Source organism: Salmo salar, chromosome 03, assembly GCF_965601325.2.
Source record: "Salmo salar chromosome 03, fSalSal1, whole genome shotgun sequence".
Classification (NCBI taxonomy): Eukaryota; Metazoa; Chordata; class Actinopteri; order Salmoniformes; family Salmonidae; genus Salmo; species Salmo salar.
The window spans coordinates 89,237,714-89,251,152 of NC_138293.1; the positions used below are offsets into that span (position 1 = coordinate 89,237,714).

Here is a 13,439-nt window from a genome sequence, read left to right on the forward strand (position 1 = left end):
CACCAGCAAGTATCATTTTGAAACACAAGGGTAGTGTTCAACAGGAACAAAATGGAAGAAAATAACTTTATTAAATGGAGTGATACTGGCAGACTACTTGAAATGACCCAATACTAGTTGTACCCTACTGAACAGGATCCAGGATGATGCACGTACCTGTGGCAGCAGCAGACATCTTGTGGACCAGCAGGTCTGCAGCCCTGTCCAGCCCCATGCGCACCCTGGCCACCTGCTGCAGGTACTCTATGGTGGCTGCGTGGCCGGCATCCAAATGCAGGAAGTCCCCCAGGAAGACCTTCTCATCCTGCATGCAGGCCTGCTGCTCTGCCGCCGTGTGGCACTGCATCCGCTCAAACATGGAATCCTGGGATGGAGAGAGGAGGGTGTGACAATAATGTCACTGAAAAAGCATGTCACTGAAAGACACTACATGTAGAATGTGTCACCCATGTAGAAGCTTGGTGAACTGCAACTACACTTAGGCTCAATATAAACAATTCCCTCCCCTCCCCCGCATCCCATTTCCCCACAACACGGTGGAGAGGTTAGTGCCATCTGACTTCCCAAGGATCCTTCATGGCAAGACTATTTTACTTTCAGTTACGTCCAACAACTTTAAAACAGCCGTAAAAATTATATTATTGGTAATTGAAAACATATTTCACAGTGATTTAGATGGTACAATGATTCCCTACACTATTCAGTGCTTATTTTCTCACGTATACTGAAATTGAGCATGGAATTTCAGTAACCAGGAAATGACAAAGCGATTTCTACATTGCCCGCTTGCCCCAGTCTGCCATTGTTCGTTGTGCTCGATGAGGAGATGACCATGCCTTTTAGTGGCGTCCCTGTAAGAGGGAAGGTGCAGTTTTCCCATCTGGCTTTTGTTGTCAAATAGCAAGTCTGCATTTTAGAATGCTATTTTGTATTGGCCCAAAATATTCTTTGTGTGAAACACTATCATTCCACTATTACTGCAGATAGAAAATGTCCATAATATTCTGTGGCTCAGTTGGTAGAGCATGGTGTTTGCAACGCCAGGGTTGTGGGTTCGATTCCCACGGGGGGCCAGTACATAAAAAATAATAATGAAATGTATGCATTCACTACTGTAAGTCGCTCTGGATAAGAGTGTCTGCTAAATGACTGAAATGTAAATGTAAAATCGCCACATGTAGCTGCTTGAAATAGCATTATTCACTGAAATAGCACGCATCACTGAAATAGCATGCGTCACTGAAATAGCACATGTAGCCATTGACATAACTAAATCCACAGCAGTAAAGACTGAGTTTCAAGCATGACACTATGTATTACTTTTAAGGCTAGGATTTTGCATCAACTCCAGTCAAGTCAATGTACTTAGCCGATATCTCTTCACACCAACAATTACTGGTGCATAACTCTTTACATACACCAACCACATAAATGCTACTGTAGATTCAAATGGGCCATATATACACCTACCTCCAGACAGATGAGTCAATGGGCCATATATACACCTACCTCCATTCAATGGGCCATATGTACACCTACCTCCATTCAATGGGCCATATATACACCTACCTCCATTCAATGGGCCATATATACACCTACCTCCATTCAATGGGCCATATATACACCTACCTCCATTCAATGGGCCATATATACACCTACCTCCATTCAATGGGCCATATATACACCTACCTCCATTCAATGGGCCATATGTACACCTACCTCCATTCAATGGGCCATATGTACACCTACCTCCATTCAATGGGCCATATATACACCTACCTCCAGACAGTTGATATACAGCGAATACAGTTCCTTCTGGTCTGATTCCTCCAAGATGTTGCTCTGTTCAACTGCTGTCAGGTGCTGTTGCAGGTAGTCTTTCACATCATCAAAGCTTCAAAAACAAACATGAATTTAATCAAACAGTGAGGGGCATTTGAAAAATGAATGAAAGAGTAGTCTAGCAGTACTAGTCACATAATCACCTGTATTTGAGCAGGAGTTTGAGAACAACCGACCGAACTACTGGGTTTTTGTCAACAGAGTCGTCAAAGGGAGAGAGGGCCTTGGTCAGAATCTGACGATGAGCTGGCAAAGAGGAAGAGGATTGTGAGGACAACCACAAGACAAACACACAGCGGTCCACACACTGCCCACACCCACATCTCCACCCACTCACCACCTCTGATGATGGGCACAGAGTGGACCTCCACCATGAGGAAGGAGAGCAGGTGGAGGATGATGGCCCTGCAGGGGGGAGAGTTGTCCTTGAAGCACAGTGTTGAGACCAGGTCTATGAAGAAGGCGTTGCACTGCTTCCTGAAGCGGGCGTTCTGGTTGATGAGAACTCTGTATAATAACATGATTGACACAATCGTGACCAACAATGCAATGAACCCACACATACTGTATGTTAATAATTCAATTCCGTTACAGTATTGATGGGTTCTGACTCTAAACGTGAAATAGTGTTAATTATCAGGTATCCTATTGAAATATTGAGTGCCATAGTCTGGTTTCTACACTAGAAGTTAATGGGTATCTGTAGGAGGAATGTATATGGTGGAAGCAATTCAGTTTGGAATGTATTGAGTAAATGGAAGGCAATCACATGTTTGCAGGAGGGTGGAGAGATGTGGTTTAGTGAGATAGGGGGTCGAGGTCAGGTCCCATTAAAACCTCTCAGGGATCCCTTATATCCCATTCCCGCTCGAATCCCGTTAACGGGATTGATTTGACAACGTCCAGTGAAATTGCAGCGCGCCAAATTCAAAAACAGAAATACTCATAATAACAATTCATAAAACATACAAGTGTTATACATCAAAATAAAGCTTAACTTCTTGTTAATCCAGCCACTTTGTCAGATTTCAAAAAGGCTTTATGGCGAAAGCAGACCATGCGATTATCTGAGGACAGCACCCCGCATACAAACACATGAAAATCAGATTTCAACCAGGCAGGTGCGCGACAAAAGTCAGAAATAGCGATATAATTAATGTCTTACCTTTGAAGATCTTCTTCTGTTGGCACTCCAAAATGTCCCAGAAACATCACAAATGGTCCTTTTGTTTGATAATGTCCTTCTTTATGTCCCAAAAATGTCCATTTATTTGGCACGTTTAATTCAGAAATACACCGGTTTCAACTCGCCCAACATGCCTACAAAGTATCTAATAAGTAACCTGTAAACTTGGTCCAAACAACGTTCCTAATCCAAACTTAGGTATCCTAAAACGTAAATAATCGCTAAAATTTAAGACGGGATATACTGTGTTCAATACCGGATAAAAACGTGAAGCGCGTTCCAGGTCACGCGCAACAAAAGACTTGAGTCCATCTGAGTGACACATGGAAAGAACAGGACTACTTCTTCATTTCTCAAAAGAAAAACATCAACCAAATTCTAAAGACTGTTGACATCTAGTGGAAGCCATAGGAACTACAACCAGATTCCTATTAAAAAGGGTTTCCCATAGAAAGGTAATGGAAAACACATTGACAAAAAACAAATTCCCTGGATGGATTGTGCTCGGGGTTTCGCATGCCAAATCAGTTCTGTTATACTCACAGACATTATTCAAACAGTTTTAGAAACTTCAGAGTGTTTTCTATCCAAATCTACTAATAATATGCATAGCTTCTGGGCCTGAGTAGCAGGCAGTTTACTTTGGGCACGCTTTTCATCCGGACATGAAAATACTGCCCCCTAGCAGAGAAGGAACAGTTTATGGCCCGCCTCACTTAACTTCCTGCCTAGCAATAAAGAGAAGGAGGAGACTCCACCCAAACTGGGGTATATCACCTCATATATATATATATATATACTACCACTGGTGGAAATATGTCTTTGTCTTATGCAGCTGTAAACTTGGTTTGAGCTTTACTAATCGTCCATGAGTTTTTACAAGGTTAATTTAGAACCTAACAGTATGAAAGCATTTAAAACTGGTGAGCCTAAAATACATACACAAGAACGGTATTACGTAATTAATGAATTGCAGTGAAATTAATGCATGAATAACTGAATGGCAGTGAAATTGATGAATGAATTGAAGCTTAAATCAACAATAAAACATTAAAATAGGATTAAATCACAATAAAGTCAGAGTTATTTCCATGAGGTTATCTTCTTCAGATAACAAACAGACCCATCAGTATGTCTAATAACCTCAGTCATGTACTAATCAACATGAGGGTCCGCCCTCACCTTATGTCTTCAGAGGGCCTGAGAGCGAAGTCGTCTGGCACAGCCTGCATGCAGAGAGGACAGAACATCTGACCTGGGACCAGCCACTGTCTGATGCAGGCCAGGCAGTATATGTGGTCACACGGTAGGCTCAGGGGGTCATGGGGGTCGCTCATACACACAGGGCATGGCTGGAGGCCAAACCTAGACACGGACAAGATAGTGGTATGCAAGTTAAGCATACAGCATGCAGGGCGCTGAGTTTGTTAAAATTATAGAGCTAGACACTAGTTATACACTATAATGAAATCCCTAAGTTTTTCTTTGTTATGTGAATGTGACCAGAAAAACTCCAGGTCCTTGTTTATACCCACTATAAGTAAGGCCCTGAGGTTTTAGTGGTCAGAGTCCAATCATGATCCAGCCATATGCTCCCTTTGTGGTAAAATACCAGCCAATCTCTGCTTTGCTGGATCAGGATTCCAATAGAAATATACTTCCAGACAGATGAGAAAGGAAAGGGAATCCCTACCTGAAAATGCGCTCCATTGCTCCGTCTTTGCAGGCTTTCAGTATACCGATCACCGCCTCAAACGGCTTCTTCATTTTCAGGTCGGAGTCCTTCTCCAGGACCTTGATAGAACGAAGACAACAAATGCCATTTTGAAAGGAAAGGAAAATTGACACTGAACAAAAAGATAAACTCAACATGTAAAGTGTTGGTCCTATGTCTCATGAGCTGAAATAAAAGATTGCAGACATTTCCCATATGGACAAAAAGCGTTATGTCTCTCAAATGTTGGGCACAAATTTGTTTGCATCCCTGTTAGTGAGCATTTATCCTTTACCAAGATAATCCATCCACCTGACAGGTGTGGCATATCAAGAAGCTGATTAAACAGCATGATCATTACACAGGTACACATTGTGCTGGGGACAATAAACCTGCACATTTTAGAGTGGCCTTTTGTCATACAACATAATGGCACATGTCTACAATTTTGAGGGAGCGTGCAATTGGCATGCTGATTGCAGGAATGTCCACCAGAGCTGTTGTCAGAAAATGTAATGTACATTTCTCTACCATAAGCCTCCTCCAACGTTGTTTTAGAGAATTTGGCAGTACATTCAAAATCGGCCTCACAACTGCAGACCACGTGTATGGCATCGTGTGGTTGAGCGGTTTACTGATGTCATCGTTGTGAACAGAGTGCCCATGGTGGCGGTGGGGTTCTGGTATGGGCAGACATAAGCTACGGACAATGTACACAATTGCATTTTATCAATGGCAATTTGAATGTACAGAGATACCGTGACGAGATCCTGAGGCCCATTGTCGTGCCATTCATCCGCCGCCATCACCTCATGTTTCAGCATGATCCCCATGTCACAAGGATCTGCACACAATTCCTGGAAGCTGAAAATGTTCCAGTTCTTCCATGGCCTGCATACTCACCAGACATGTCAACCATTGAGAGTGTTTGAGATGCTCTGGATCAACGGGTACGACAGCGTGTTCAAGTTCCTGCCAATATCCAGCAACTTCGCACAGTCATTGAAGAGGAGTGGGACAACATTCCACAATCAACAGCCTGATCAACTCTATGCGAAGAAGATGTCTCGCAGCATGAGGCAAATGGTGGTCACACCAGATACTGACTGGTTTTCTGATCCCCACATTTTTTTAAGGTGTCTGTGATCAAGAGATTCATATTCCCAGTCATGTGAAATCCATAGATGAAATGAATTTATTTGAATAGACAGATTTCCTTATGTGAACTGTAACTCAGTAAAATCTTTGAAATTGTTGCATATTGCATTTATATTTTTGTTCAGTATATTATTCTGATATTAGTCAAGGCAAATCAGAGGAGTGGTGTGGTTACCTGTTACAGTGACTAAAATAGACCACTGAAGGGCACCATTTTATTTAACTAGGCAAGTCAGTTAAGAACAAATTCTAATTTACAATGACGGCCTACACTGGCCAAACCTGGGCCAATTGTGCGCCGCCCTATGGGACTTCCAATCACGGCCGGTTGTGATACAGCCTGGATTCGAACCAGGGTGTCTGTAGTGAAGCCTCTAGCACTGAGATGCAGTGCCTTAGACCGCTGCGCCACTATACAGTACTATGCATACACTAAAAGGTGGTTTCCCAGACACAGATTATGCCAAATCCTGGATTTAAATAATTTTTGATGGAGATGCTCAATTGACATCAGCATTCCTATAGATATGACCCCAGACCACACTGACCTGGCACAACCCTCTGGTGTGCTCCAAGACCAGAGGCTTCAGCTTCTTCTCCACCACCTCGATGCCCAGTAACATGTGCTCCACAAACAGAGACAGGGTGACGATGCGGTTCCACCCGGTCCTACAGAAACCACAGAAAAAACAAGTCAGAAAATACAACTGGCATTCTGTTGTTCTAAAGTTTTAGCAGCTACCAAATAATACAAAACTGCCCTTCAGATGACTGGACAGCTTTACACTTCTTTTAAATCACAATTAAATAAAGGGACTTTTGAAGGGACAATGCAACAAACAAAAAACAACAGTTGATAAATAGAGTCAGTTTATATACTGGCCATGTCTATGTCACTGTGTCAACCCTGCCATTCATGTTCCTGTCATTGAGATTGAATAGAATCCCTGTTAACTCACTGAACTCTGTGGACCATGGCCATGCTCCTGTCCTTATAGTGTCTCAGATTCTCCTCGGCGCAGACCAACTCGATGGGAACCTGGAGCCTCTTGACCTGTCTGAGCCAGACCAGCCGCTGGCCGTCCGTGTCCAGAGCCTGGGGCTCCAGGTACTCTACACAGGCCACGGCCGCATACACGTCCAGCACCTGGGGAGTTAAGGCATGCTTTGAGGGGTAACAGTCTCATGTAGCTAGACATTACATACACATCCAGCACCTGGGGAGTTAAGGCATGCTTTGAGGGGTAACGCAGTCTCATGTAGCTAGACATCGCGTTATCACATTTGCTCTGCATCCTGGCAGAGGAGAACATAAATGCCAGCCACACAAGGCTATGGTCAATGCAAAATGACACAATGCAGAGGAATATACTTAAGATATCCTTGTTCCTGAAAATGGTTTATATTAACACAAGTATTTGTGCAAATACAACACAAGCCACACAGCATAAAGGAGCGATATTCCAGCAAGCATCTCCCCTATGCTTGAGCTAAAACGCAAATATTTACCTTCCATTTCATCTCTACCAGCATTCAAAAGACTAGAAGAAAACAAAAGTATCATTGCTTGAAATAAAATGAAGAATCCCTTTAACACTGAACTGGCCTGCTATACTATACTTCAGTGGAGGCTGCTGAGGGGAGGGCGGCTCATAATAATGTGTGCTGCTCCTGGTGTTAATGTCAACATTTTCACACCTAGAACCCTCGAGCTCTGCTTGCGCTGGCCAACAGTTAGGACTCCAGTGCAGCTGGTATAAAACAGTGTTTTCCCAACGCCCCAGTGTAGCTTCCCATGAATACTGACCAGTTCATCCCCCTCTCTGGCATGTGTGTTCCCCCGGAGGACCTGGGCCAACTGGGGCTCCATGCTGATCATCCTGGACAGGTTCTGCAGGCGGTTCTTAAACTCATGGTAGGCAGCGTGGACCCAGGGCAGCGAGGTCACTTCCTTCTCCATGACGTCATCGTGACGCAGCCGCAGCTCGTTCACACAACAGGTCAAGGCACCGCAAAGGAGCTGGATGGTTGGTTAGGATGTATGGATGCGTACACACACACACACACACTAATAATTAACACCTTGAAATAACAATTCATCTTTATCTAGCCAGGACTGTCCAGTCAGAATGATGATTGCTGGGATCCATAAAAACAGACTAATGACATCATTATATAAATGTTGAAAGTAAAATATTGAAACTCATTACCTGCAGATCCTCCTGACAGGTCACATTCATGGTCATGGAGATGAAATCCTGCAGGTACCTGTGGAAGAACTCAGCCTGCATCTCCGGGTCTGCCTCTGAGATGTAGCGGCCCAGTGGGGTCTTCCTAAAGAACTCCTCAAACTGACCCTGAGTGTGACCTGAACATCCCAGAGGGAAACACCATAACTAGGTTAAATGAACAGAAAATAACATCATTCCTAGATAGAGACCTAGTAATGAAGAATTATGGAACACAACACAGACTACAACCAGGGATGTAGCAGTAAAACAATGCTGAACGTTGGTCAAAAAGTAATGCCCTATTGACTAAATAAATTAACGATCCTCCAATACAACCCCTGGTTACAACATATAACAGGGTTCCCCAACTGGAGGCCTTAAAACCTGTTGGGGCTAGGGGGCAGTATTGAGAAATTTTGAAAAAAATATGTGCCCATTTTTAACTGCCTCCTACACCAACTCAGAAGCTAGGATATGCATATTATTAACACATTCGGATAGAAAACACTCTGAATTTTCTAAAACAGTTTGAATGGTGTCTGTAAGTATAACAAAACTCATATTGCAGGCAAAAACCTGTGAAAAATAGATTTAAAAAAAATGTGAATTTTGTGACTGTACTATTTAGTGTCATTGTTTTATAGATACCATAGTGAGAAAGGATTCATTTCGCAACTCCTACGGCTTCCACTAGATGTCGACGATCTTTATAAAGTTGTTTGAAGCGTCTATGATAAACAGAGAGCAAATTAGAATGCAGGGAAGTTGTCATGTCGTCACTTCGTTTTTTTGCGCCTGCGCATAAATCTGAGAAGAGTGAGTTTGTCATAATTGTTTATCTAGACATAGGATAGGTTGTGTGAAAATATTACTGATGTTTACTGATGTTTCACGTTAAAAATGGACCAAAAGATTAATGCTAAACAACGTTTGACATGTTTGAACGAACGTAAATAGATTATTTACTAGGTTTTTTTAGCTTTTCGGCGTGATTTTACACCCCCCCCCCCCACCATGTTTTGTGGGAGCATACTGAACGCTAACTACTTGGTGTTATTTGGACATAAATTATGAACTTTGTCAAAAGAAACCACATTTGTTCTGGACCTGGAATTCCTGGCAGTGCCTTCTGATGGAGATAATCAAAGGTAAGGGGATATTTACAATGTTATTATCGATATTAGATGATGCTAACTGTATAGCATAGCCTATTGTTCTTAGTATAGCACCCCGTTTATTGCAAAATGTGATTTCCCAGTAAAGTTATTTTGAGATCTGGCCATTCGGTAGCAATTACGAGATGATAATATATTATTCTTTGAATGACAATATTATAATTTACCAATGTTTTCGAATAGTAATTTTGTTATGTTCACCGGAAGCATTTCAGAGAAGAAAAAAATCTGAATTTCACGCTACTGTAAAATGCTGTTTTTGTATATAAATATGAACTTGATGGAACAAAAAATGCATGTATTGTATAACATAATGTCCTAGGAGTGTCATCTGATGGAGATTGTCAAAGGTTGGTGCATAATTTTAGCTGGTTTCTGCTTTTGGTGACGCCTGACCTTGAATTGAAACTGGATGTTTGTACTTTTGTGGCTATGTACTGTCCTAACATAATCTAACTTTATGCTTTTGCCGTAAAGCCTCTTTGAAAATCGAACAATGTGGTTAGATTAAGGAGATGTTTATCTTTTAAATTGTGTAAAATATTTGATTGTTTGAGAAATTGAAATTATTAGATTTTTGATGTTTTGAATTTCCAGCCTTGTTAGCAATCCCGTCTCGGGGTTCATTGCTAACCTGTAGCCCCAACAGGTTAAGGTTTTCTGATAAAAAAAAAATATAAAAAAAATAGAATACTTTTTTATTTTCATTGTCGGACATAAGACTGTAAAAACACCAGGAAATCAGCTCCAAGTGATTTTAATTTAAGAAATCTGTTCCAAAAGTATTCCCGCGCATAACAGAGAGACGTGATTGTATACAAATGTAAGCAAGGTTTGAAATGATTATGTTTTAGTCAAACATATCCGTTTGGGCTTCTTGCAGTCTACAAATTATTTGTAATTATGTTCCGGCCCACCAACATCCACTCAAAAAAACAAAAGGGCCCTCGGCTGAATTTAGTTGATGATCCCTGACATATAAGTTAGATGTATGAGGTATTGTCATAACCCACTACCTTCATGCTGCAGAGCATGGACCCAGAGTTCATCCAGGTAGTCCCTGATCCTCCAGCTGAAGGGCATGATGCAGCCGATGTTCTTGTCCAGCCCAATGTAGTTCTGGACCAGGATGGTCTTTGACTCTGAACTGGGACAGGGAGGGAGGGGTTAATATAGAGTGGCAAGAGAGAGGGAGTTGTTGATTCACTGACATTCTAGAATCAGAGCTGACAGAAGACAGCGTCTCTAGTCTTGAACACAGAAATATAATTACTAGAAGGGACAAAGCCCCTCAGACCATAGTAATTTGACTGGAATACTCAATACGGCCGCCGGTCCACCCATTGCAGAACAACAACTTGATTAGAAATGGCTGTTCTTGTCATTCTATTTCTATGCTCTCTAGTCCAACAACATAACCATTGCTGTGACAGTACAGTACTTACTTGCGGTCCAGTCCTGTGTAGGGAACCTCGAGTAGTTTGTCGTTCCCAAAGATGTCCAACCAGAGTTTCTTAACCGCCTCTCCAGAGTTGGAGTCCAGCAGAATGTCCAGGTTGCGGTCGCGGTCGATGACAGAGACCAGCTGGGCCAAGAAGGGAATAACCACAGCCTGCACCCTTTTCCATAGGGTGTGTCTGGTTCAAAAAGGTAGAAAAACAGTTTAGTAGAGCCGTTTACGAACAATATGGTCCAAGTCAAAATGTATGGTTATTTGGCCAATCAAAAATATCTTATGTCCCTTAAAAAGTTAGTTAAAAAAAGTTTCCTTTAAAGTCCCTTTGAAATAAGCAAACAATGAGGATTTGTACTGGTATAAGAGGTTTTGAAATCATAGTGGTCACTCACCTGAATGTCCCTCCTTCCTGCAGTGCGTCAATGTTGGACGCCTCTTTGATGACCCAGTGATTTGAGGACAGTTTGAGCGTGTTGTCATCATGGGTCGACAGCAACGAGTGAAGACGTCTCTTCACGGTCCTCAGAAATTCAGCTGTTTATAAACATTCATAGTCTGAGTATTATCATTGTGAATGGAATGCATGTCAATGATGACCCATTGTTGTGCTGTATCCATGCAAGCCTGGATATGGTAATGCCAGAGAAGTATGGAGATCGCTTGTTGAGTCTCTCAATTTTCAAACTTCTCCGGCGCTAGCACGCACTACTGCTTAGATATAGCACGCAAATGGGTAAACAGTTAAGAATCGGCCTAAACAGCAATAATAATAGATTTTATATAGCGCTTATTACTACAAGAAGAATCTCCAAGTCGCTTTAAAAATCAAAAAATGAACAATTAGTACAATAGTAGTAGTTATCCTACCTCTTATTTGTTGGTTGTCAGTCAGGAGTGTGAGCAGGATCTCCACTCTCCTGGTGCTACGGACTCCGCCCTCCAGCTGGTCTCTGAGCATGCCCACTGCGCTCTGCACACAGCTACGTACCAGCGCCGTGGAGTCCACAACACTCCCCCAGCTCTGCAGTAGGAACATGGTCATGACACATGAAACATGAGGAAGGTGTTCCAAAACAACATGGTTTATGTACAGTAAAACAACATGGGTTATGTACACATGATATTTAAATGGTGCTACAAACAGGATTTAATTGAATTTTTGCATTGAAATTTCAGAAAATGTCCATAATATATCTGCCGCTAATAGTGGAATGATAGTGTTTTACAGTATTACTGTAAAACACTACAAGAGGAAAAGGCTTTTACATGAAGAAGACCAACATACAGGATGCCAAAACAATATTGTAGCAAATAATAACAGCTAAATATTAAAATGCTAAAGTCTAACATCAAAAAGTGCATCCTCTTTTAAAGCATTAGATTGTATCTCAGTTTATAATACTAAATAGTGTAGACCTGTCATATAGGCTGTTTGTGCAATTTCAGTGCTTGTTTTCGCACAAGCTCAAATTGAGTATTGAATTTTAGCAACCAGGAAATTACATTTGCGATTTGCACTAAATAACATGGCCACGAAGTCAGAAAGGCAATCCCATTTTGACAACGGATGCCCCTCTGGCGAGAGAAATCAATAGGCAAATATCACAGCCAATCACAACACTGGCGGGTAAGTAATAGTGTAAAACTCACTGTTTGGTCTTCATGTTCCAGTTCCTGTTGCTCTGTCTCAGTGTACATGTCATCTACCTCCATAGCTGTGCATAAACATAGAAGGCTCTTTTAACTACGTCAACAGGTCATTTCTTATGAAGAAGTGTATCAGTACGAAGACATTTTGTCATTATCATCAATACGAGTGTAAAAAGTCATTCACCTTCAGGCTCATCCTTTTTCTCCTCAAACAGTTGACTGATGGTAAGATTTCTCAAGGCTTTGATATCTGACACAATATCTTTCGATCTTTTGAGGTCATCAATATGAACCGACCTCCAGGGGTCTATATGGGATTTCAAAAAAATAACTTCATAAATGTTTTTTTTACCAAAGTTTTCAATCTCAGATGATCTTTGTGTACGTATCCCATTTCAACATGTTCTAAAGTTGTAAAATGTTTTAACCAACGATAACCTCACCTCCATGAAATCCAACATAGGATGTCCCTCCTTCCATTCTTGGCAGTTTAGTAATGAAGTAGACAAAGACCTTGCCTCCCATCTCCTCTTGTCTTGATTTGTTGATTTCATTGATGGCAGAATATCTGAAATGAATTAGATAAATTATTAGATATAATCCGATTTAGTTTAAAAAATATATATTTATCGAATTACATGTATTCCAGACTTCACTTACTTGGCGGAGGCAATGAGATTTGCACTGTGCGACGCTTCATCAAAATCTGACTGAATGATCAGTATTTTGTTGCCAGATGTATTCTCTCTCCCATTTCCAGATGTGAGGAAATGACTAAGAAGAGAGCAATGTTTTTAACCTGACCAAAAGGTTTCAACTCAACAGCTAATGGACAACCAATAAAGCATGATGAGCATGAACTAAACGGTGTCAAACCTGATCTTCTTGAGGAAGGAGTGCTCAGTGTCAAACTGCTGAAGAGAGAGAAGCTCGACATTGTTCACGACCTCTTCCAGTGGTCCAACATCTGATGCTGTTAAAAGTCTGGAAAAGGTAGTCACCTTGGAAAGTAAAAAAAAAGAAAAAG

The 13,439-nt window shown here is 41.6% G+C and overlaps 1 protein-coding gene across 4 annotated transcripts in view; it reads right to left on the bottom strand.

The window, feature by feature from the left end:
* The window catches only part of LOC106601932 (E3 ubiquitin-protein ligase rnf213-alpha), a 68,703-nt gene that overhangs the window by 25,869 nt on the left and 29,395 nt on the right, over window positions 1–13,439 (bottom strand). For all 4 annotated transcript variants that reach the window (XM_045715675.2, XM_045715678.2, XM_045715676.2 and 1 more), the window contains 19 exons: window positions 13,289–13,413; window positions 13,073–13,186; window positions 12,856–12,980; window positions 12,597–12,719; window positions 12,413–12,477; window positions 11,630–11,783; window positions 11,155–11,296; window positions 10,752–10,943; window positions 10,323–10,453; window positions 8,111–8,268; window positions 7,708–7,920; window positions 6,860–7,047; window positions 6,449–6,569; window positions 4,722–4,822; window positions 4,211–4,393; window positions 2,180–2,349; window positions 1,986–2,088; window positions 1,780–1,894; window positions 157–364 (listed from right to left, as the gene is read on the bottom strand). In XM_045715675.2, the coding sequence (XP_045571631.2) occupies window positions 157–364; window positions 1,780–1,894; window positions 1,986–2,088; window positions 2,180–2,349; window positions 4,211–4,393; window positions 4,722–4,822; window positions 6,449–6,569; window positions 6,860–7,047; window positions 7,708–7,920; window positions 8,111–8,268; window positions 10,323–10,453; window positions 10,752–10,943; window positions 11,155–11,296; window positions 11,630–11,783; window positions 12,413–12,477; window positions 12,597–12,719; window positions 12,856–12,980; window positions 13,073–13,186; window positions 13,289–13,413 (2,731 nt within the window). The remainder of the gene's footprint in view (window positions 1–156; window positions 365–1,779; window positions 1,895–1,985; window positions 2,089–2,179; window positions 2,350–4,210; window positions 4,394–4,721; window positions 4,823–6,448; window positions 6,570–6,859; window positions 7,048–7,707; window positions 7,921–8,110; window positions 8,269–10,322; window positions 10,454–10,751; window positions 10,944–11,154; window positions 11,297–11,629; window positions 11,784–12,412; window positions 12,478–12,596; window positions 12,720–12,855; window positions 12,981–13,072; window positions 13,187–13,288; window positions 13,414–13,439) is intronic.